This window comes from Poecile atricapillus, chromosome 5, assembly GCF_030490865.1.
Source record: "Poecile atricapillus isolate bPoeAtr1 chromosome 5, bPoeAtr1.hap1, whole genome shotgun sequence".
Classification (NCBI taxonomy): Eukaryota; Metazoa; Chordata; class Aves; order Passeriformes; family Paridae; genus Poecile; species Poecile atricapillus.
Window position 1 is genome coordinate 27994442 of NC_081253.1, and position 22631 is coordinate 28017072.

At 37.9% G+C, this 22631-nt stretch overlaps 1 protein-coding gene across 1 annotated transcript; it reads left to right on the forward strand.

Annotated features, from left to right (window-relative positions):
- The first annotated feature begins 3466 nt into the window (after positions 1-3466).
- On the forward strand, positions 3467-22196 carry BOLL (boule homolog, RNA binding protein). The gene is made up of 12 exons (XM_058840083.1): positions 3467-3484; positions 5468-5608; positions 8529-8620; positions 10787-10841; positions 12189-12255; positions 14188-14217; positions 14804-14910; positions 15422-15493; positions 16175-16222; positions 17215-17340; positions 18748-18822; positions 22130-22196. Exons 1-12 carry the CDS (start codon positions 3467-3469, stop codon positions 22145-22147), a joined length of 849 nt encoding a protein of 282 aa, XP_058696066.1. The 3' UTR covers positions 22148-22196.
- The last annotated feature ends 435 nt before the right edge of the window (positions 22197-22631 follow it).

A 22631-nucleotide genomic window follows, 5' to 3' on the forward strand; every position in this document is an offset into this window, starting at 1 on the left:
GGCAACTGGAAACAAAGTAGGAGCTAGAGACAAAGGTTAGAGAGAACAGTGGAAACTGGAGTGAGAAGTCACAGCTCATAGAGAAGAGAGAAGTGCCCAACCCAAGAAAGGAAATGTTGTGGGAAAAGGGTCTGCAATATGGAAATGTCATATAAGAGAATACACCCATTTGAATAAAGGGAAAACTTACCAGAAATTAGTCAATTCCTTCTGCATTTTTCACATAGCACTGACCATAACTCTACACTGAGGAACTTTTTAGGTGACCACCATCAGTGCTTCTAAGCATCGTTAACTCCCTCAAGAGGTCTCCTCCAAGTCCTTGAATACGTAAGAGCTCTTAGGTTTTTCAGTTTGGGCTCAGAGTGTAGAGAACACATTCACAAGCTCATAAGAAAAATTAGTGTGTACATCTTTTTAAGATAGAGATTTTTGTTTTTTCTTTCAATACAGTTGTGTGTGCAACAGAGACAGAAGCCAATCTTCTAGTAACATCCTAAGAGACATTTCTATGAACTTCAGAGCAGGAAGTAATCTTTCATCAGGTACACTTTCTGACAAGGATATATCAATGCATATATTTCCATGAATGGATATTAACAGGCTGGTGGGAAAACTAGCATTGTTTTCCACAGATAAAAATAATAGAAGAAGAAAAGGTAGCATGTCTTTTCAAGGTCAGTGAATCAGTGAAATAGCAATTTGTTTTAAGGCCCATGTATTACTCATAAAATCATACTTGTCTTTTTCTGCCTGGAGAATTCTTTTCCTCCTCCCAATTCATTTTTTCTTCCTATTTTTCTCTCTTGGTTTTTCTTCAGTTTATTTTTCCTCACTTAACCTCTGACTTTATCTGATGCTAAAAAAAGGACAAAAGGCAAAAGCCTACAGGAACCAGCATAGTCAGACTCTTGTCTTTTACTGGCATTTTACTGTCCAGCACTGCCTTTTAATTTGTGGGAGAGAGCAGCATTTCATGCTGTATATATTGCTGACATGTGGAATCAGGAAAAACAGTCACACTCCTGACTTCTTTGAGAGTGGCTCCCTCAGCCAGGAAACAATTCCCTTAATGAAGCAGACATGTAATACCATGGCAGCCCAGTAGCCTTTGTTGTATTCAAATCTTGTATGCATGGCAGTGTTTTTTACCTCTACTCATAACCTTGGTACATTTATAGGTGTGTTGAATTTTCAGGTTTTAAATCATCACAGTAAAAAATAGCTCAATCATTCTTATTTATTGCAAAAGTCCCATTTTTGTCACAGCAATCTTATTTTAAATGTAAATGTCCCAGATTTGGGTTTCTTAGGAAGGAGGAGGTATAATGTAGAAGATACAACAATTAAAACTATATAAAATAGACTTTCATGTCTCTGAGAGTTTGTTTACTCTTTCAGCTGTTCTCACTTTAAATTCACCAAATCAAGATATGAAGCACATGAAAGGCTTGGGCTATTCTGCCTTTCACATCATTAAAATGTAGTGCTGTTCTCAGGATAAGCTTTGTTGCTCTCTGATAAATATTCATAAAAGTCAGTGAATGCAATTCAGCAGAGTTCTGTAATCTCACAAAATAAGTACTTCGAAAAAATCCTATCAGCTCTGCTAAAATTGCCTGTACTTTTATACAGTTTCCTCAGGTAAAAAAAAACCAAAAACCAATAATAAGAGTTAAGCATTATATTACAGGCAATATATTACATTATATCACATATTACAGGCACAGAATTATTAGAGACCTTTCTAGGATTTGGTTTTTTATTCTCTGTGATAACAGTAACATTGCAGAAGCTGATAGGTGTTGAAGCAACACCAAAAAATTAAGGAGCAGTCTAGGGTCCCATAAGGACTGCAGCTCTGGGGTCTGCCTCAAGGAAGAGTTAGATGAGGTGAAGGGCTGTTTGGTTAGGTGGGATGGGTATAATTTGCATAAAGCAAAATACAAATATTTGAATTCAACTAAAATATAATGTAGACATTGTCAACATACTCTTCCTTGAAGTCTTTATTTTAAAGTACCGAAAAAACGCAAACCATGAGAGTAATGATAGTACTGATCCTGACAATTGAGCTGCAGTGACTTAGACTGTACATGTTTGATCACTTTGAAAAACAGTTTTCCCACTGGCATGGTTCTCTCAGCACACACATGCTGCATACCAGCTCCTGCTGTCATCAGTCAAGGATTTTTATCAGACTGTACCTTCATGCCTGCATTGATTATGAGTTTGGCATTTGAATCACTCTTTTTTCTAGACCTGTTTAATACCAGAGATATTCTAAGGGCAAAACGCTTTTGCAGACAGGATGAAATTATGGAACAAGAGAGCAGGTCGTAGTGTTGTTCAGTAAATGACCACAGAAGTACACTTGACACAAACATTATTATTGGTGCTTCTCCTCCAGTTCAGTAAGGGTGGAAAAAAGGGTATTTTGAGTTGGAGTATTTTGGGGAGTGGTCATCAAGGTATTCTTTTCTAGCTCTCTCCAGCAGCCCCCAAATATTATCTCTAAACTCATCTAGGACCCACGGCTGTTCTCAAGCTAATCTGCCTACTCAAGGGTCTTTTGGGAATCCTAGGAAGAGTCTTTGAGTTGAGAGAAGGACTTTTACTTCACATTGATAGCTGTTAAGTCTAAACTATGTTTTGACCCCCATCAAGTATAGCCTGGTGACACAGGTAAATGACTCCCCAGGCATTTTCGTATTTCTCCCACAGAGGCCAGATGAAATGCGTAACCCTATTTTCCTTCCTGTTTCACACCCTAGTTGGGAAGATAAAAACCCAGCTGGGATTTGCCTCCTGCCTCCCCAGGTGATGGGGAAATTGCTGGAGGGAGGTTCCTGGGCTGACTCAGAGCTTCAAAGCACGGTTCCGAAGGGTGGTACCAGCACACTCCTCAGAGCTACTACCCCGGGGAGCCAGCCAGGACCACCCGCTGTTGTTGCGCGGAGGCTGCTGGTGTCACGGTACCCGCGGTACCCCGGGGGAGCGCAGAGCAGTCGGGCCGCCCGACACCCGCTGGGGCATCCGCACAAGGGGCCGGGGCTCCGGGCACTGCAGCGGCCGCGAGCTGCCCGCTCCGGGAGGCGCGGGTGGACCGGCAGCCCCAGGGCCTTGAGGCGGGGAGGCGCCGGGTCAGAAGCACTCCCGGCCGCCCCGCCGCAGCGATCTAGTGAAAGTACTCGGGGGCTGCGGGGAGAGAGATTTCCAAAAGGGGTGATTTCTCCGGGGAAGGCGGGCCGAGGTGTGTGGGGGAAAGGAACGCGGCGGGGCGCTGGGGTCGAGGGAGGGCCTCTCCGTCGCGCTGACCCTTGCGTTCAGCGCCGCCGCCAGGCTGAGGCTCCCCCGCCCGTTGCAGGCCCCTCCCCGCTGGTGCGCGTCAGCCGGGCGCGAGGCGGAGCTGAGGAGCGGGACGCGTGCCGGGAACGTGCCGGGAACGAGGCGGCTGCGAGGACCGATGGATCCCGAGGGCGCGGTGAGGAGCCCGGCGGAGCCGCGGGGCCGGGCAGCCGCCCCGGAGGGCGGGAGGGCGGACGGGCAGCGGGGCCGTCCCGCCGGGGCGCCCCGGCTCGCGCCCGCCCGCGCGGGGCCGCCATTTTGTCTGTGGCGGCCTCAGGCTGTGGAGAAGCCGCTGGCGGCCCCGGGTGTGCGAGACACGGTGCCGGGGCAACGGGGCCTGACTCGGACCTTACAGCACACGGACTGTGAAAAGTAGAGGTGTTTAGGGAGTTAAATGCGCTTAATCGCCAGGCGATCGTGGAGTCAGGTTGTCTGACCGTGGCTGTGTTCAGTGTAAAAATGCACTAAGTAATCCATTAAAATAATGATGAATTTATATGTCCATAATTTTTAGGGAAATTGATAAAAACTAAGTTTTCAAAACAGTAGAAATGAATATTTAGGCAAATGATGTGCAGATGGCACATATTTGGGTTTTAAAATACTGTTATTGCCACACTGATGATAAAGAGGTGGTTATCATGGTACAGATTTTAACATGTAACACTTAAAACTCACTGGGATTTACTGTATTTAGTGTTGTGAGTTCATAAGTGGGGTGTTTAATTCCTTATTTCTTCCCTTGGGGCTTTTGCATTTGTGGCTTTTTTTAATATATCACCTCTTAAAGTGTGTATGGAGAAAATGCAATTTGGGCTCTTTGAGGTAAGGAATACATTTTGGCTGTGCTGTCACCTGTTAATTGTTACAGTTGAATCCAGAAGTTTTCTTACTGAATACAATTGTAAGATGATTGTACAGTTGGAGTGTTGTCTTTGGTGTGAGAGATGCAGAATGTAGCCAGTTTTGTCCCTCAGGAGTTTTTTGCTGCAAAATGAGTTCTCTTGGGGGCTGTAGTGACTGTGTTGGTTCCATGCTTACTAGAGGTGGGGTTTGTTCAGGTTATTACTCTAGGGTAGTATTCCCAGTAGGAGAGATGTGTACTAGATTCTCTTGAACAGATAACAGCCTCAGGTTTTCTTCTGCCCCAAGTGTGTGTGTTTTAGTACATTTGGAAAGGACTTGTATCTTCTCTAAAACTAAAATTGTGTGAATTAAGCTGGATTTATTGTCTTTAAGACATCCACAATAATAGCATTAACCCATTACTAGAATTAGTAGCAGTAACTCTTAGGTAGCTCAAGAAGAATCAAATAATCATTTTGGAGAAGTTAGTGACAATGCTATGTGGCTGCTCTCCAGCTATTATCTTCACAGTTAGGGTTGACTTTGTAAGACACTATTATTTTGTTTTGGAAAGAGTTAGCAATAAAATAGTTTCATGGTTCACAAGTGTAAGCATGCAGGAAGTTAGAAAAGGCAGGCTTCACCAAATAGTGATTTCCATGATATCCCATTGTGTTATGTTCTTTTACTGTGGCAAGAACAATCTGGTTGGTCTTCTGCAGAGGGAATTTCTGTTCAGACCACCATGTGCTGTGTTTGTAGGCCAAGAGGGTGCTGAATTAAAATACCAGTCTTCAATACCTGTTCTCATGAGGTGTATGGAGCTTGTTGATTCATGTGGTGGAACTATAGGTGCTTGGCACTTGGAAAATGAACCAGAGGCTGTTGCAGAGTTGTGTAGATGTGTGAGCACAGCTTGAGTTTAAAATGTCCATTCTATATAGGTTTAAAATAAGGTCTAGTAGATAGAAGATACTTTGTGTAATAGAATTCATAACATGAAATTTATGCAGCTGAACCAAGATTGGTGTCCAGTTTGGAAGAGTGTTTAACATTGGACTTCAAACCATGGTGTATTCACCAAGTTACTGAATTAATTAAGATCAAGCTTGTGTTAAGACACTGAGCTACGTTCTGAATAAAAAATACATGGTTAATGTTCAGTATCTGCTGTGCCTTCCAAAAAATTCTGTATGTATTGTCTGTTGAGAGTTGTTTCATTTACTGACAAATAATGTGTAAGATTTTGAAAATGTTTTCTTTCAATCAGCAGGCCACTGATCAGATGCAAACAGAATCTTTACCTTCATGTCCCAACACTGTGTCACCGGTGAGGTTAAATAATCTGATCGGTTCTCCAAGGTTTGGAACAGTTACTCCAAATCGTGTCTTTGTTGGAGGAATTGATTTTAAGGTATTCTTCCCTCTTTTTGATGCTAAATTATAGTTTGTAGCCATATAGAAATCAACAGAGGAAAAAAGAAAGACACAGTCATGTGTATTTGTTTAATTGGTAAATCCACTTCAATAGCCAAACCTACAGTAGAGAATAACACTTTAAGCCTTGATTTGCATAACTGTCCTACAGAGTTGGCTCTACACCTAGCTGCTAGAAGCTTTAGACACACCATTTATTTAGAGTTTTCTTTTTTCAAAGAAGATAGTTTTTTGCCATCATCTTTGCTGATGGCAGAAAAGCATGTGGAAGGTTTTGTTTATGTATACCATTTATTGTAATTTAATAAACTGTCACAATGTTTCATATGGCCGGTGGAGCAACCGTCAGTGGCTTTTGTTCCTCTAACACTTCTGGTTCACACAAAGGTGTGTGTATTCCTTGCCATAGTAATTTTCTTAAAGGCAAGTTTGTTTTTAAAATAAGTATGTAAGCTTCTCTGGGTATTTTACAGTATGGATCTTAATTCATAGAATGCTTGTGCCTTTGTGTATTCCCTAAAATCTTTAAATAGCAGTGAACACTGGGCCACTCTCACCTTGTTCAGTTGATTTTAACGTTTGTGACAAGGTTAAGGTTTTTTCTCTCTTCCCTCTTTAGATAATTAATTAAGCCATTGACTTTTGCAAAACGTGCTTGGTCTGCTTAGCTGTTGCTTTGTTCCCACCAAGAGTATCTTTCCTGCCTTAATCCTCCTAGGCTGAGACCTTGTGAGTAGTGACTCATTTGAAGAGGAGCAAGAATTGTCAGTTCATGCAGACTATTTTGCATAACAAATGCAAGAAATTCCAGAATCTTCTAGTTTATTTGGCTGAGATAATTCAAATAGAGGTGTTCATATTTTAAGATGTACAAGACCTGCAGTACATTTGGACTTTAATATTAAAGTGGCACAGTAGATTTTTGCACCAACAGTAAGCAAATTACTGAAGCTGTATAAAGACCTCTCTTGCTCTCTTCTGCCTTCTCTGCAGTTTCAAAAGTTAAAATACTTTTCTAACATCAATATTTTTATTAATTATCATACTTGCTGTTCATTTTAAAGGGTCTCTTGACTTGGTTCAGTTGCTGATACTTCAAAATTTATTATTAAATTGGCTTTTCAACAGCAGTTTAAGCATGTTTGTAATCATAAAGAGGATGAAATTATTTTTGAGCAGGGGAGAGGAAATTTAAGGGATGAAAACTCTATAGCCATTTTAGTTGCTCTTCCATTTGGTATTGTTCTTTATATCAAATACAACCTTAAATTTCTGATCTAATCCTTATTGGGTTTATGTGTCAGTCTTGAATTGGTTTCTATTGGCAATCTCATGGCAAAAAGTATGGGGTTTTTTGGGGTACTTTTTTTAAGCCAAAGGTCCATTTAAGTCACTTGGGGTGATGCAAAAGCTATTGACATTATTTTTCTGAAAAAGGGAGACAATTAACAAAATTTTACTTGCTTTCTAACAAGCTCTTTTATGATTTTGCCATTTTGTCTATCACCATGGCAGTGATTCCTGTTTGTAAGAGGAAACACCTCTCTCAAGTTTAGAGAAGCAATTCAATAAGGGAAGTTTCAGTTGGGAATATTTTCATCTTGGTCTCAAGAGCTCTTTCTTTAGTGGTGCAGGCCATGTGTCATTGACATAGGCTAATGATAAGCCTTTACCTTCCTTAAAAGAGTCTGACAAGTACCTTTGTCTTATCATAAGCAGGAAAAGGCAAGTCCTGAATGTGTTTCTCTTAAGTTTCTAAATACCATGTTTGCACAGATGCTTGCAGATTTCACTGTGATCTTAGAACAGCATTTCCTTCTTATTCCCCATCAATGCACTGCTCTGCACATAAACCTTTTTCTTTCCCAATTCATAGACTCATGTAGCAAGCCCTTAGTCCTTGGGTAATACTTAGAGCACCGATCAATTTCAGACTTGGATGAAGTACATAAACCTTTCATGTGCTGGAGAGGATTCCCTAAATTGTATACAAATAATCAAAGTCATTCACTTAGAAGTAAAACAGTACTTGATATACTTTAAATTAAGGAAAAGTATAGATGAATGATGCATGCACATAGCCATGCTTCTCACAGTGTTAGGTGTAGCATTAACTAAGGGCTATGTAGAACAAAACTTAAAATTCAAACGAGGTGGTTACAGCATCATGTGTGATATATACTTACATTGTAAAAAAAGATTGATAGAAGACAGAGGACTGTTCACAAAGCTTAGGTGAGCCTTTATATTAGCAAGTTATTTTATTCCCTGCATGCTTGGAAGGGGGCAGATCCTTACAAGTTGACTTAGACCATTCTAATTTCTCCATTGAAATAACATTTTTCTTACTTACAGTGGGGAGTTCCTATAGTGCACCTGTACCTATTTGCAGACTCTCGTGTTAATACCACTTCAGAAAGAAGGATCCCAGTATATGCAATGGATTTGACCACTAAATCACTGTGGTTTAGGGTTTGTTTTTTTTTGTTTATGTGACCTGTGAATATCTGTATGCTCTGCCATGTTGCAGTTGAAAGTATGGTGGTGATTTTTCATACTGTAAACTGCTCTAGCATGTAATTAACAGAAATTAAAATTCAGATCTAGTACACCTGCTTCAGTGATCTTAACTGTAAAAGGACAGTTGTTACATAAATATGCTAATGAGAAGTTTCTAGAATTATTGTTTAATAATTAATGCAGTAGTTAAATGGGCCCTGAGGCTCATACTTGCTCATTCTTCTGTCTTGATATGCAGGGTTATAATTTGTAGCAAACTTCATCCAAAGTATGTCCATTAGTAGTAGTAGTCCTGTGGTAAACATTGAGCTAATTAATTGAATAACAATGCAAACCAACTTTTCCTTTTTTTTTCCCCTCTTGATTTACTATACTAGACTAATGAAAATGACCTGAAGAAGTTTTTTGCTCAGTATGGCAGTGTGACAGAAGTGAAGATAATAAATGACAGAGCTGGAGTATCAAAGGGGTTGGTATAGTAGAAGTGTATTGTGAAAATTGAAAACAACAGAAAGCTAACCATAATAAATTGAATTGATTTTTATAGCTCATAATATTTTATAATTGATGTTTTATTATTCTATGTATGCAAAAATCTGTTCTTGTCCTTTAATATCTTTATATTAATGTCTCCAATTTGCATAACTAAAACTCTGTTAGTCATGTTTTTATGAGATGAAGCTGTGTGCAGCTAGGACGAAATCAATAGTTTCCATTTCTTCAGGTTTTCATAGTGACTATTACTTAACTATCATTACTTGACTATCAAGTTTATTTAGTTATTAAATATATTTATTCCTATTACTGAAAGCCAGTGTGGAAAGGAGCCTAAAGTCGAGGAAGAGCTGAGATACACCTGGTTGTGCTGGAGTAAATGGCAGTAACAGATTTTTGTGTGAAGATTTTTGGAACAGCAGCACAGGGGACAAGTCTGATAGTAAATCTTGATTGCATAAAATGGAGACTGGAAGTCACCAGTAGCAGAAATAACAACAAATATGGAGGAAGATTAAGATTGCATAGTAAAATTGTTGCTGTAACCCAAAGGATGGTGATGTAAATAAGGTACTGAATTCCACTGCCAGAGAAGAGGAGAGAGAGGGCTGAAGCGAGAAGGAATGTGCATGAGAGTTCAGCTCTAAAGTTCTCTCCTGAGCAGTAAGGACAGTTTTAATGCTGTCAGAGCTTAACATGTGCCAGCAAGTTATGTGCTGAGCTGCAGCTCTTAGCACAGAGAATGCCCTTGCATGACATCAGAGACTTGGTCCCAGATCTGTCAGCAAGCCTCTTGCTCTTTTAGTAAATTCCAAGAAATATCTGAGAACTGCAGTGTGTGTGCGTCCCTATAACCCATAATAATTATGCAGTTGTGATTGCAAGCATACATCTCACAGCAGATATGTTGGATAATAATTACTTTCCATGCTGTTAGGATTTCTATTGAACTCCAAGCAGCCTTCATTGCTTCTACTTCACAAATGATTTTAAAAACTTACCAGTTTGTGATTACATCTATTAGTTTCTTGTCCAGTCTACAGAATGAAAAGTCTGTGTAGGTGAAGTCCCAAGCAGGAAAACACTTTGTCGTCTTTTAACTTGGAACTGTTTCCAGGTTTGTTTAGAGAAGACAATACAAGAAAAGCCCATGAATTTGAAAGTACAGCTGGTCAGATTTACTGAACCTCTGTATTTAAGTTAGTATACAAATGCTCACAAAGAATGATAACCTTTTATTGCAAAATCTGATCTGCTGGCAGGAGGGGCAGAGGCTCGTACGTTCCGTAATCTGACCCTGAGAAATGAAACATGACCTTAACAAATCACGTGTACAGAAATACACATTTCACATTTCAAAGATTTCAGTAATACTTGAAATTTAGGAACTCAGGTTTAATGGAGTGGGGAAGAAGGTTCTTGGATTTTCCTATGTATATGTTGTATACATTCAGATAATTCCTTTGAACTGGCAGTGCCACCAAGATTGCTCTGGGAATGAATTGAGGGGGTTTGGAAAACCAAGAGTTCTGACTGGAAAGCCTGTTTGATTTATTGCAGCAGTTAGAAGAGGTACGGTAAAAGACATACTGTGTCACAAAGTATGAAAATTGCTTCATCCTTGATCTCCACAGAACTCTTTTTAATGCTAATCCCGTTAAGAATTATGAGAGAATTGACAAATAATGGCTGCTTCGCTGGTTTTTTTGAGAACTCAGTTTAAAATAGTGGATTGTGCTTGTGGCAGTGTGGAGCATTTATAGTTGTTGCTGAAGTAGGTGGGGGCTGTAGTATGAATTACAGTATAATATTAACTTTAAAAAAAATCCCAAGTGTTTCATCTTTGGTCACCACAAGTGAAAGGTTTAGATCAAAATCTTTGTTTAATAGCAATGAAGGAATTTAAGACATAGGCTGAGTAGCAAGATCACCATGGTCATTCATGGTGGTATATTTCCACATAATTGAATGTAATAAGGAAGATGCTAGGAGTACAGTTGTGAATTCAATCTTTATTTCTAGGGTTTTTTTTTACCCATTAATTTACCTTGTAATGTTACTTGTACTGTACATCAAGTAATTATGTGCTGTGTTTGTAATTACAAACTCTAGAGGCTTAGCCTCTGTCATTTTTGTTTAGGTATGGCTTTGTTACATTTGAAACCCAAGAAGAGGCACAGAAGATTTTACAAGATGTAAGTGATAGTCCCCATTGTGTTTGTCTCTTCAATGAATTTGTTCATTTTGTACTAGGCCTGAGTAATCTTGTCCTGTGTTTGCCAAGTTGCATTTGAAGTTAAATTTGGTCTGATAGTTAATAAAATGGTTTAAAGAGATCTAAGGTAAGATTTATACTGAGATATTCTGGAGCTGAGGAAGGAAGTTCTGGTTCATAGTGCTGTTTTTGACTTTGACATTGATCATTATTTTCTTAGTCTACAGTACATGTAGAGTTAGGAAAAAATTGTCCTTCACATTCCACTGCTGTCAAGATTTTTGTGTGAAAATTAGTAAGGTGACTGCTGTCATTTGTCATCTTTGTCAGACCTGATTTAATGCTTTTTAGAAACAATTGGGTTCCCTTGAAGCCTTGAGTGATGAAGCTCAAGTCATTTCATTTTTGCTTCTCTTAGCTATGTTACTGTCTTGACACTCCTCGTAGAGCCTCCTTTGAGACATGGTCAGCTCTTCAGTTCATTTGGTTTTGTTTAATTTGTGCTGTTGTATTTTGGTTGGAATGTATTGGAGACATCTGTCAGTCAGGAGTTACTCATTCGTGTGAGGGTATGAAGGTGCAGGAAAAAAAACCAAGTAAATGGCATCTGAGACTTGGCAAATTGCCTTCTCACAATTAGAATGCTGGTTAAAATGTTGTAAATTCCAAACCTTTGAAGTAAGTGGAGCTAAAAAATGCACAAGCAGCAACTTCTTGAGTCAGCTGGCTTTCCTGCCCTGGCTTTTTAAAAATCACTTTATTTCTCTGAGCTAAACACCAATACTGAGTACCTTTTTTCTCCTTTTGTAACTGAAAGGCTGCTCCATGTGAAGTCTTACTGAACTCTTACTTCACCTGCTCTAAGTTCTTTAATTTGGATGTCCTACAATTCTATCACCTTTCTCATCTTCGCACCTTTCTACTATCTCATATTCATCTGAAGCTCATATAGTATCTAGGTCTTTCTCCATCTTAAGCTGTTTCTAGGCTTCAATTTGTGTATGAAATTAATGGGGTTTTGTTTTATACTCTTGAATTTTTTTTGTATGAAACTCTGATCTTCCTCTGATTTTTTTTTATTTTTTTTATTTTTTTTTGTCCTATTTTGAGTAATGTCTCCAGAACTTCCTTTTATTTTGTCTACTAACCATGTGTTAGTATTAAAAACAGACCTTGAGGACTTTCAGCAGGTTCCAGACACATATCCTAGGGTCTGGTTTCACCATAACTTCTCTCAGTGCTAATGTATCTAAGCTACTAAGTTATTTTTCACTTCTCAGACATGTAGATCAGTGTAGAAAATAATGTCTTCTTTCTTTAAATCTAGGCTAAAAAACTCAACTATAAGGATAAGAAATTGAATATTGGACCAGCAATAAGAAAGCAAGTGCGAAGTCCTAATGCTCGTATGTATTTTTACTTGCATTTGTGTATTGTCAATATTGATATAAGTTTTTAACCAAGATGTACCTGGTCTGCACTAATGCTGTGTGTGGCATGTGCTCAGAATGGTTTGCAGTGGATGTAAATGCATGTGAGTGGAAGTGTTGAAATAAATAGATTTATGGTCTCTTGGTTCTTTTATCTCTCTCTATATAGTTTCTTTTACTTTATTAGAGACAGTTAACTATCTAGGAACAAACTGAATGGAAATTCAAGTTGTCTGGCAGAACCTTAAATCTAATTTAGTGTGTCCTTGCAGGTTCTACAGGATAAAGCAGGCTTTGCTGGTTAGTTGCATTGTTATTCATTGATTTATTTCTGTAACTAAAATCTGGATTGTTTCGTCTTGGTTTCTTTGGTAGAAACCATAAGGAATGGGTGGTTGCAGTCCCCACTCTCTTCTTGAGCTGTTTGTTCTAAGATATTGAATGGATACTATGAAAATGTAGGCTATAAATCACCAACTTTTAAGATGAGATCTGTCAGTTGTCTTCAGTAAGGGCTGCATGTCAGAGGTGTAAAACAGATTTCAAGTGCAGCAGACAATGAAGTGTACTTCAGGACTTGGCTGCATTATTTGTCATATGGTACCTTTTGGAAGAGTTAAGAAAAACCCACCCTTTTGCTCATCTTTGTTCTGAGGCCAGAATACAGAAGAATGTCAGTTTAATTCTGAAGCTTTCTTTAGTTTGTCATGCTCTGTTAGAAGTAGTTCATGTGTACAATAATGCTGTTGGTGCAGACACACTTGATGGAGGACAGGAGGTTGGCCTCTTCCTGGCTGTGTGCCTGCCTAAGTATGCCCTTTTCCCTTGTGTGTAAATGTATGGGTTATTATTTGCCATGGGGAATTGGAATACTTGTTCTAACTCTATGGTTTCTTTGCTCTACAAATTATTCATCATCAAGAGATTGCATGCCATTTTCTTGCTGTGCCTCTTTTTACTTTCCGTCTTTGACTTACACTTTCTCAGTTATGTTGTCTGACTTGTGGGGCTTCCTTCCTCTGACTCTTATAATGTGTATGTTGATAGAAAAGGGGTAAATCTCTGTCTTTTAATTGAGGCATGAGGCAACAGAGGGGTAAACCAAATATCTTGAAAAAAAAACCTTTTGAAGAAAGCTGCTTCCATCTTTTGAGATCTTTGTTTGTGGACCTGTTCAACTACCGGTTGTCTCTCATGCCTAGGATAGAGCTGTGCTACAAGATCATACTGTCATTCAGACACATCCTAGGGCCTGGTTTCAGTGTCTCTGCTCTCATGCTCAATGTACCTCAGACACCAGGATGCTCAGTCACCTCCTGCAGCTCATCTCATCAGTCATCATCAGGGTTCATCAAGCCAGAACACCTGGACTTACAATGTCATTGTAGAGCTGTGGCTCCGTTATATTTCGCAGAATTAAAGAGCTGGACAATATACTGCTGTGCTCTATGGCACACACATATAGTGCTTGTTTTTCGTACTGTAAAGCAAAATTATTTTTAGCTCTTCTGTCATCATAGGATCATTTGTGATAAGAGCTTTGAATGTAACTGGGAGAGCCACTTGGTTTGCTTTTCCTCAGCATCAAAATGTATTTTTTCATCAGTGAATTTTCTGCATTTGATGGAAAGGATTTAGTTTTTCTTTGCCAGAGATTAATTCAACACTGGCAGAAAGTTTGTGCAATGTACCTGGTTGCTAGTGGATAGGATTGTTGGCCATGGGATCATGTTGATCTCATCTGAGGTACCAGTAAGTGCTGTTCCAGATTTCTTACTGGATCTAAGACAGCCTTTAGTTTTCCTAAGCTGTGCTTAGCACCATCCTAACAAACATCTTAGCCTGTCTATAGGTAGTACTTCAGCTGTGTTGTTTCCAGATGTCTTCCTTTTCTAGGAATTAGTCAAACTCTTACTATCAATGAAAGCTCTTGAATGTCTGTGAGACCCTTTTTGATCTTCCACTGAGCATTCTGGTGATCTCTGCAGTGTTCTGTCTGTTCATAAAATGGCACTTCTTGGTGGCTTTTATCTTTGCAAGGCAAGATGAAAAACTAAAACTTACTTGGTGATATTGTTTATATTGTGTTCTTCCTGATTTTTTCTCTACTATGTTACTATTTTGTTACTACTATTCAGCTTCAGTTACAGAATTAATTTTCCGTTTTTTTTTTTCCCTCCAGAAATCTCCCCATATTATGTATTGTGTTTAATTATTTATATGGATGTCATCTTCTGCAGCCTTTCCCTTCTAGCTCTGGAGACATCCTGTAGCCATTTGCTTTCATCATTGTGTTTGAGAGGGAATTGAGATGGCATTAGACACACTGCTCCATGTTCTTTCCTTTGAATGTTTTCTTTCTGTGAAGATCAAAAATTATCTTCTCTTTTTTTCATGGTGTACACATCTAAGAAAAGTTACTCATAAATAACTTTTAAAATATATATTCCAGGTTCTGCTGTGACACCACAAACTGGTACAATGTATGCAACTACTGCTGTATCACCAGAAGCTGGTACAATGTACTTGACCACTTCCAGTGGATATCCATATGTTTACCATAATGGAGTGGCTTATTTTCATACATCTGAAGTCTCTCCTGTTCAGCAGCCATGGCCAGTAAGGAATTAATTTTGCTATTTATGCTTTTCTATGGAGCAGGATAACTGCAGTGTTTTCAAGTCCCTTCTGCTTCAGTTTCTTCAGCTATGCTAGATGTTTAGGTGGCTTCCTTATACTGGGCTGGTTTTGTGTTGTTTTGTTTGGTTTTTTTTAACTAACACTTCATTTTATTTTGCTTCTACAGAGGACTTTTCCTTTGGTGTGACCTATTGAACAGGATAGTTCATATTCAGTCTGGGCCTTGCCCCAGGAGTAACTTTTACTGTATCAAGGTAGTGATGGCCTAGTGCTTTCTAGAAGGGTGTAAGTGAATACGCCAGAGATTTTTGTTTGACGTAAGCCATTAGAGACACTGGATTTGAAGCACATTAAGTGTAGGTTAAAGTTTAGTGAATCATTTTCAAAAGGGAGGGGGTGGTTCAGCATTGCAGCTCCAGAGCTGTTTGTAATAGGAGTGATAGTTTACAAAATTGCTGCATTAAGATTTGCAACTTCTTTTCTTTTTAAGTCTCGATCTGTTTCCAGTTCACCTGTGATGGTTGCTCCACCTGTTTATCAGTCTCCTACATACCACTATCAGGTATCTGTTTGAAAATGACTTTCAGACCATGAGTAATCCGCCAGCCATGCAGTACTATTTGCAGCACTGTCCCAGGTCTCTTTATTCTTGGGAAATAAAAAGACTGTTCATAATAATAGTGTGAAACATTTTAACTTCATTGAAGACCTACTCACTAGAATACAGTTTATTTTGCTTATGTAACTACATGAAAGTTTAATAAATTACACTTTCTTTTGTGTTGCAGGACAACTAGCTTATCAGCTAAGCCAAACTCCTGCTCAGAGTAGGGCTGGTTAGATCAGGTTTCATGGGTACTTGTCCATTTGAGTTTTAAGTAGCTCTAATGATGAAGATTCCACACAACATTTCTGGAGAGCCTCTTCCTTTACTTGACCCTTCTCATTGTAAAAGACTTTTCCCTTAAAGCTACAGCATTTTTTGGTGGTCAGGCTTGGGTTCATTGATTCTTGTGCTCTGATCACCTCTGTTGAGAATCTGACTTAAGTATTTTTGATGTTTATGAAATGGTCAAGTTGGAACCTGAGTGGAAATAGACAAAACCATGTTCCTGAATAATTTGGGGCTTAATGAAAGTTGTGCTTCCTCTTTTTAGTTGAGAATTAATTACAGATTTGAGAATAATAGTGTTTTACGTGTATTTGTTCTCCACCACATTAGTGACATCTTATTCAATTTTAGGCACCAACACAGTGTCTTTCAAGTCAGTGGCAGTGGTCTGTTCCACAGGTAAATACAGTTCATAATTGCAGCATTTTACCATTATTTTTCACCTAGTTCATAGCTTGGTTGGAATTAGTATTAATTGCTGTATTTTAGTAATGTATTTACAACATTTACTGCTATAATGGAAGGTATAAAATTGCATCTGTTGAAACATTAAATATAAATCTGATGTAAAGAAAACATCTTCCCCTCCCCTTCCCTTTAGCAAAACATTTGTATCGCATTACCTAACAAATTCTTCAGAAGCAAGTAAAAACTGCCACATTTTGCCTGATTAAAGAAATGGGTTTTAACTTAGCAATTAACTGATAGTAACTGTGATATTTCATAGGAGTAGAGAGTTAGCAGAAACATGTTGACACACACAGGGTGAAATTTGACCCAGGCCCCTGAAGTAGGAAAAGATATTGTTAACTTACTCATTTTGGGGGGACAGTTTATCTGTTTTGTAAAAGAGCAGCTTAATATGGAAATTTAGACACTTGAGGAGCTCAATGTTTGAACCTGTAAGGAGGATCAAGTCCCTTAAGCTTGAGCTGTTACATTGCAGCCTCATTACTTTAATAGCAGCCAGCCTTGTCCAGTTATAGTCTGTTCCACTCTAATAGATCAATCCACTGCTGAATTAGAGATACTCTAAATATTTTAAAACAAAAAACTTGTTTGCTAGTGTAACAGTGTAGCAAGCGAAAATTTAACTGTAGTATGTTTCTGTGCTCTTAAGTCTGAATTTTACAAGTTTTAGGATTTTGCAATGCTCTCTAAAATGTAAATGAAATCTAAAAACCACATAAAATCGAAGGACTTTTTTATTCTACTACCTGACCCTTCTGTCTATTTCCCTCTCACTTAGTTTCTTTAGGTTATTAAAGATTAATTTAGCATTTTAAAATAAAGCTTTATCTTTCATTTATATGCAGGAAAGAAGACTGTAAAATAAGCTCTTTATCACGCTTAAATCATAAAATTTATTAGAATAATGTGTTTTATTTCAGTCTCCTACCTCTTCACCTCCACTCCTGTATCTGCAACCATCTGAAGTCTTCTATCAGCCAATAGGAATTAACCCGGAGGGTGGATGTATATCTCCACCTCTCCTAATGGAAGCTGCAGTTCCTGAGGTATTTTTAAAAATCCGAAAAAGTGTACTGAAAATTGAAATGCTTATTTGTGATTTGAAAATACAATCTTTTATTTTAAGCACTGGATGTTTAGAGCAGTTAGGTCAACAGCTCCAGTAGTTATGTTGATGTTAAATAATTTCAGGTGCCCTCAAGTTAGAATTTCTCTTCCTGTCTAGGAGAAAGCTTTGATTCTGAAATATTTTTGAGAGTCACAAATGTATTTCAGACAGCAATATATGGATTTGTCAATTGGTTTTGTTTGCAAGTAATGTTTAAGTAAAATGGAGTCCATTCTTTGGAATTTGGGTTTAATATCCCTGAACCACAACAGTTTATTGAAATAATCCTTCCATGAGTAGAAGCTTGTTTATAAATATTCTGATGATCTGGCTTAATTGAGAGTGCTTTATTGTACTTAAAAAATCAATTAATCATTAGAAATGTTACTGATACAGACTCGAAAAACTGTAAGCAAAAAATACTTCATCATTCAACTGGTCTCTTCATAATTGGATATTAAAGATGATAGTAAATGGCTACAGAAAAACTGAATTACACACATTTTCAATTTGGTATTAATTGGTACTTCTCAAATAGTCATTCCTCATGAATATGCCAAAATAGATGGTAGATTAGGACATCTAATACTAGTAAAACTGGTATTTCAGACATCTGAAGGGGAGAATTCTGACATGCTGAAGTAATTCAATTTCCCTACAAAGATACTGAATGATACAAGGCTTGGGTTATGGGGATTTTTCTTCCTTTTTCAAAGTGCATAAATCTTGGTATTTACTTTATAGTCATAATCTTATTAACAGTACTATTTTACCTTTACTATTTCATGATTTTGATATAAAGCTGTACAGAGATGTGAAATCCATGAGCACTAAGAAAATAGATGAAATTATTTAAGAAATATTTTGATATTATGTGCTCTCAGTTTACAGATAGGCAATTCATTCATGTTAAGGGAAGCAGTGTGTCAAATTTCAGAAGAATGGTGTAAAATTCCAAGAATAATCTGTATTACTTGTATGTAAATATTTTATAAGCCTGATACTGCTGGGAATTAAATTTTCAATGTACTAATCTACACATTTAAACACTGTTCCCATTAGAGCTGAGTGAAATGGATTTGCAATAGAGAAGCTGCTACTTCTGTCAAGGATCATGATTTGTGACACCGATTTAAGCTAAATTAAGTTTACTGAACTTTACCAGTCGGTGGGGAAAACATAGATTTAAATATTGACACCATGTTTTTAAAAAAGTCAGTAATTCAGGTAAACATCAAAAATTTGGAGTTTTACAGATTCTAAATTCATATGAAAGGGTTAAAAACTTAACATTGTGAAACAAGCTTTTGTGCTAATAATTTGTATTTTTTTTTTTTAATACCAGCTGTATTCTGATCATGGAGTTCAAACACTACATCACCAGCCCTATGTCCAGAGTCACATAGCCATGCCTGCAGCTGTGAGTATCAAACTAAGATAGCTGTAGTAAACATGGCAGTATTGCTGTCTCCTTTCTTGAAGCAGTGGCACTAAAACAAGAGGGAATGGATGAAAAAGTCTTTAATTAATGAATTGGGAAATAAGGAAATGGGAAATATTGGGAGAGAAACAGATTTTTCTTATCTTGAAGTTTTGTTACAGAGCCACAAAGATGTTATTTTGGAACTCTTTGGGGAAACTAAGAAGTTGAAACATGACTAGTTAAGAGTGAGCTACAAAGTAAACCACATATAAGAACCACTTGTGGAGAAAATGGTGAACCTCATTCAGACCTTTGAAGTGGTGATTACAAATCCTTGTTTCTTTCTCTGGGTCTTTACATTACATTCATTATTTTGGCTTTAATATAAAGCTCCTCATGTTGTGGAGAGGTGAGATTTTGAAACACAGAGAATGAAAAACTGTCCCAGTCAGACACCTCTGGGTGTTGTCCTGTGTAGTTCTGATTTAGGAAGGCCATATGAATATTATTCTGTGTCACCTGATGCAAGTTGTTGGATTTATTTTGGTTCCCGGTTTAAAGTACTCTTGCCTAAATTAATGAGGCTGTTCATACCATAGGTGAAATAATGTCAAGACTGATTTCCCTGATGACAGAGATCTGAAGTTGTCAGTAATTACACTTGATATTACAGCATTTATGCTTCTGTGACAGGTGCTTACTCAGCTGCAAGTGGAAGACTAAACATAAGTGAATAAAAGCCATGTTATAAGCTCTCTTTTCCACACATGTTAAATTTATTTTACTTTTCTTAGTATATTTCCAGACTGTTGTAAAACAGCATGTACTAGTTCTTTCCAGCAGAGGGAGGTGTAACCCAAGTGTTGTCTTGGCATGAAGTGCCCTGTATTTCTTGTTCATCCTTTCCTGTTTTCTCAGAAGCCTTGTTATCTAGAATTGAAACCCTGCTCTGTTCAGGTCTCGAGTAGATTCACAGATATTGAAACCTTTCCAAAGGCTTACTGAATTCTGATAATTTTATTTGTTACAGCTTGATGGTGAATTTGGGTTTTATTTATTTAGTTAGCTTCATTTACTAGTAATTAGTAGTTCTAAAATGTAGCTCTCCCTTTTAAATTTTCATATTACCTTTTCACACACCGACTTGGAGTTTGAATGTTTCCCAGGTAATGGATATGATCAGCTTGTATTGTGACTGTCAGTGGGGCTGAGCTCTCATCAATGATTGAAAAAGGCAAATGTTGTCAGCACTCTGCTATGCGTTAGGCAAATGGCTGTGGTATTAGCACCTGCTCCCCAGCTGCAGAAGGCGACTGCCTGGTGACTGTAGTCTTCTTAAAATACCCCAACAAATATGTCTGCTGCTTGAAAACTGCCAAGTAGTGGCCACGTAAGAGAAAGCAGGTGCCTGAAGTAATAACTATACCTTGGAGGAAATCTACTAATTGCCTCCACTGCACTGTGTATTCCCAGTGCAATTCCTGGGCTTCGTGCGAGGAGCTGTAAGTCAGGTGGTTAGAGTAGGATGCTACAGCTGGTATCCAGATCTGTTTGATAGTCATAGACTTCTTACAGATTTCAAATGCAGCTCACAGCACATCATTCTCTCTGTTCTATCATCAGTAGAACCACTAATAGCTATTGAGTTAGATCAAGAAAATACTATTTTTTAGTACAAAGTTTTTAATAGTGCTAAATGAAAATTCAAAGACAACGTTCTCCTACTTCCAACTGTAAATTATTTTGAGACCAAATTTGGTATTTAAGATCAAGTTTGAATCAAAAATGCTAATCCCCTCCCTGTGATCATGTGTTTGCTAACGAGGTTGAATATATTTACTTTAAGCTTAATTCTTTTGGCAATTAATAGAATGTCCGGTTTGTGAGCATGTGGGAGTGACTTCAGCTATTTACATTTATACAAATCGATAAGTTGAACATTGATTCTCAAAGGCCGCCAGGTGACACTTTTTTTTTTAGGAAGTGAGAAGATTTCTCATCTCTACTGTATGTGTCAGATCCTATGTAATCTCCTAATATGGAGATTAGTGTTTGGATGCTTCCAAAGGGATATGTTAAATAGTGTCTGGTAGTAAAAGTTACCTGGGCTATAGTAATAGTGGAAACTTGAGAGACGATTGGAATTTGATTTCAGGCCCAGGACAAATACCTGTATATTAAGTTTTGGTTTTGCTAAGTTATCTTAAGTTCTGAGGCATTGGCCTGGTAAATGTTTGCTGTTCATTTTATGTGTATATGAGGGAGACCCCCGAGGACCGAGGAGCTATGCACACAATTGCAGTCTACAGAGAGTGAGCAAGGTGTAAAAGGTTCTGGAACATAGACAGAGTGGGTGGGTTAAGTTTGTTTTGCTTCATGCTTTTAGTTTTTTTTTTTTTCCTTATTATCTACCTTTTTGAGCTGCAGTGTCCCCTTTGGGGGATAGGCATGGTTCTACTCTGTCACAGTTACTGTTTTTCCCATAGTTTCTGTCAAGCAGTGTTTTTGGGTGGTATCAACAGTACCAGACAATAAAGTGTCATTTGTCCTATAGTGCCTCGATGTTTGCATTCAGATCATAATGGTGCATGATGGCCTTTGAGTTGTGAGTATTCTGTAAATTTAACTGGACATAGCACACTGTCTTTCTCTGAAGTTAAGAGTAATCAGGGAAGATTTATGTTCAGTGTGCATAATACATATAAATATGTGTGTTTGTAAATGTTTGTGTAGATACACATGCAAGTAGATTGACTGAAATTGTGTCTTTTATAAGAGTTCTGGTGTAATCATTTGGGGAAAAGTTTAGTTATCTTGTACTTGTACAGCATGTTATTGTCTGATATTCCATCTAAAACAACAAAAAATATTGCTGTATATTTTCTTTATAGGTAAGTGAAATTGAAAGAGATTAAGCCTTTTGTTTATAGATATGTTAGTCTAAGAAACATGAATCTAAACTTCTAGTTATATGATTGACAAGAGACTTATCACCAGCTGCAGCTAGGTCTGTTGCCTCTAAAATGGCTATTTGAAACTCCACTTGCTAATTTAATATTAACATGGAAAGGTACAGGGGGGTGCATGCTTTTTCTCATTGTTACATTCTGTGTTCTCTTTACAAACTTCTCTCTTTCTTTTCTGTTAGTTTGCTCTTATTTCAGTTCAGTGGGTTTTGTTCTTTTGCTTTATCTTTACTTGATGATCCTATGGAATGTTCACTGTTAAAGCATTTGGGCCACTATAGTCCAGCTTTACTGATTAATTTTTTTGTTTTGTTTTGTTTTTTTGTGTGTGCGTCCAGTCCTTCCTGTGTGGCTGAGATCCATCATCAACATAACAGCTAGCAGCTGCCAGTTGTGGAATTTGGGTCAGTTGTTACATTGCAATGCTTGCTATTTATGAATTAGTGAATAATGAAACATGCTCAGATCTAACACAGTCTGCAGCATCACTTACCTGCTTCCTGCAGTTTGACACTTACTCATAATGCTCTTCATAAAACAAACTTTATATAATCAGTGTCATTCATTCCTGGGATGGTAATGTATATGTAAACTCCGTCATTTTAGTTTAACTACCTGAATTTTATATGGGTTTGGATTGTTTTCCTTCAACAAGAATGAAATTTTCAGTACTTCCTATGTATGATTTTTTTTTGTTTGTTTGTTTCTGAAAACTGTTTTAATTCCCTTTTGACAACTTTGCTTTTTTTCCCCTACTTTGTGCAATTTACAGTAGCTTGTGTTTATAGGGCTGTATTCTGGCAGGTGCTCAAGCATGCTTTTACTGTGAAAATGCTGCCT

Excerpts from the sequence above, each read along its gene's own strand:
- BOLL (XM_058840083.1), top strand. Across the intron at positions 8,621-10,786 it reads AGAGCTGGAGTATCAAAGGG|GTATGGCTTTGTTACATTTG; the intron begins GTTGGTATAGTA and ends ATTTTTGTTTAG. Across the intron at positions 12,256-14,187 it reads AATAAGAAAGCAAGTGCGAA|GAATTAGTCAAACTCTTACT; the intron begins GTCCTAATGCTC and ends TTCCTTTTCTAG.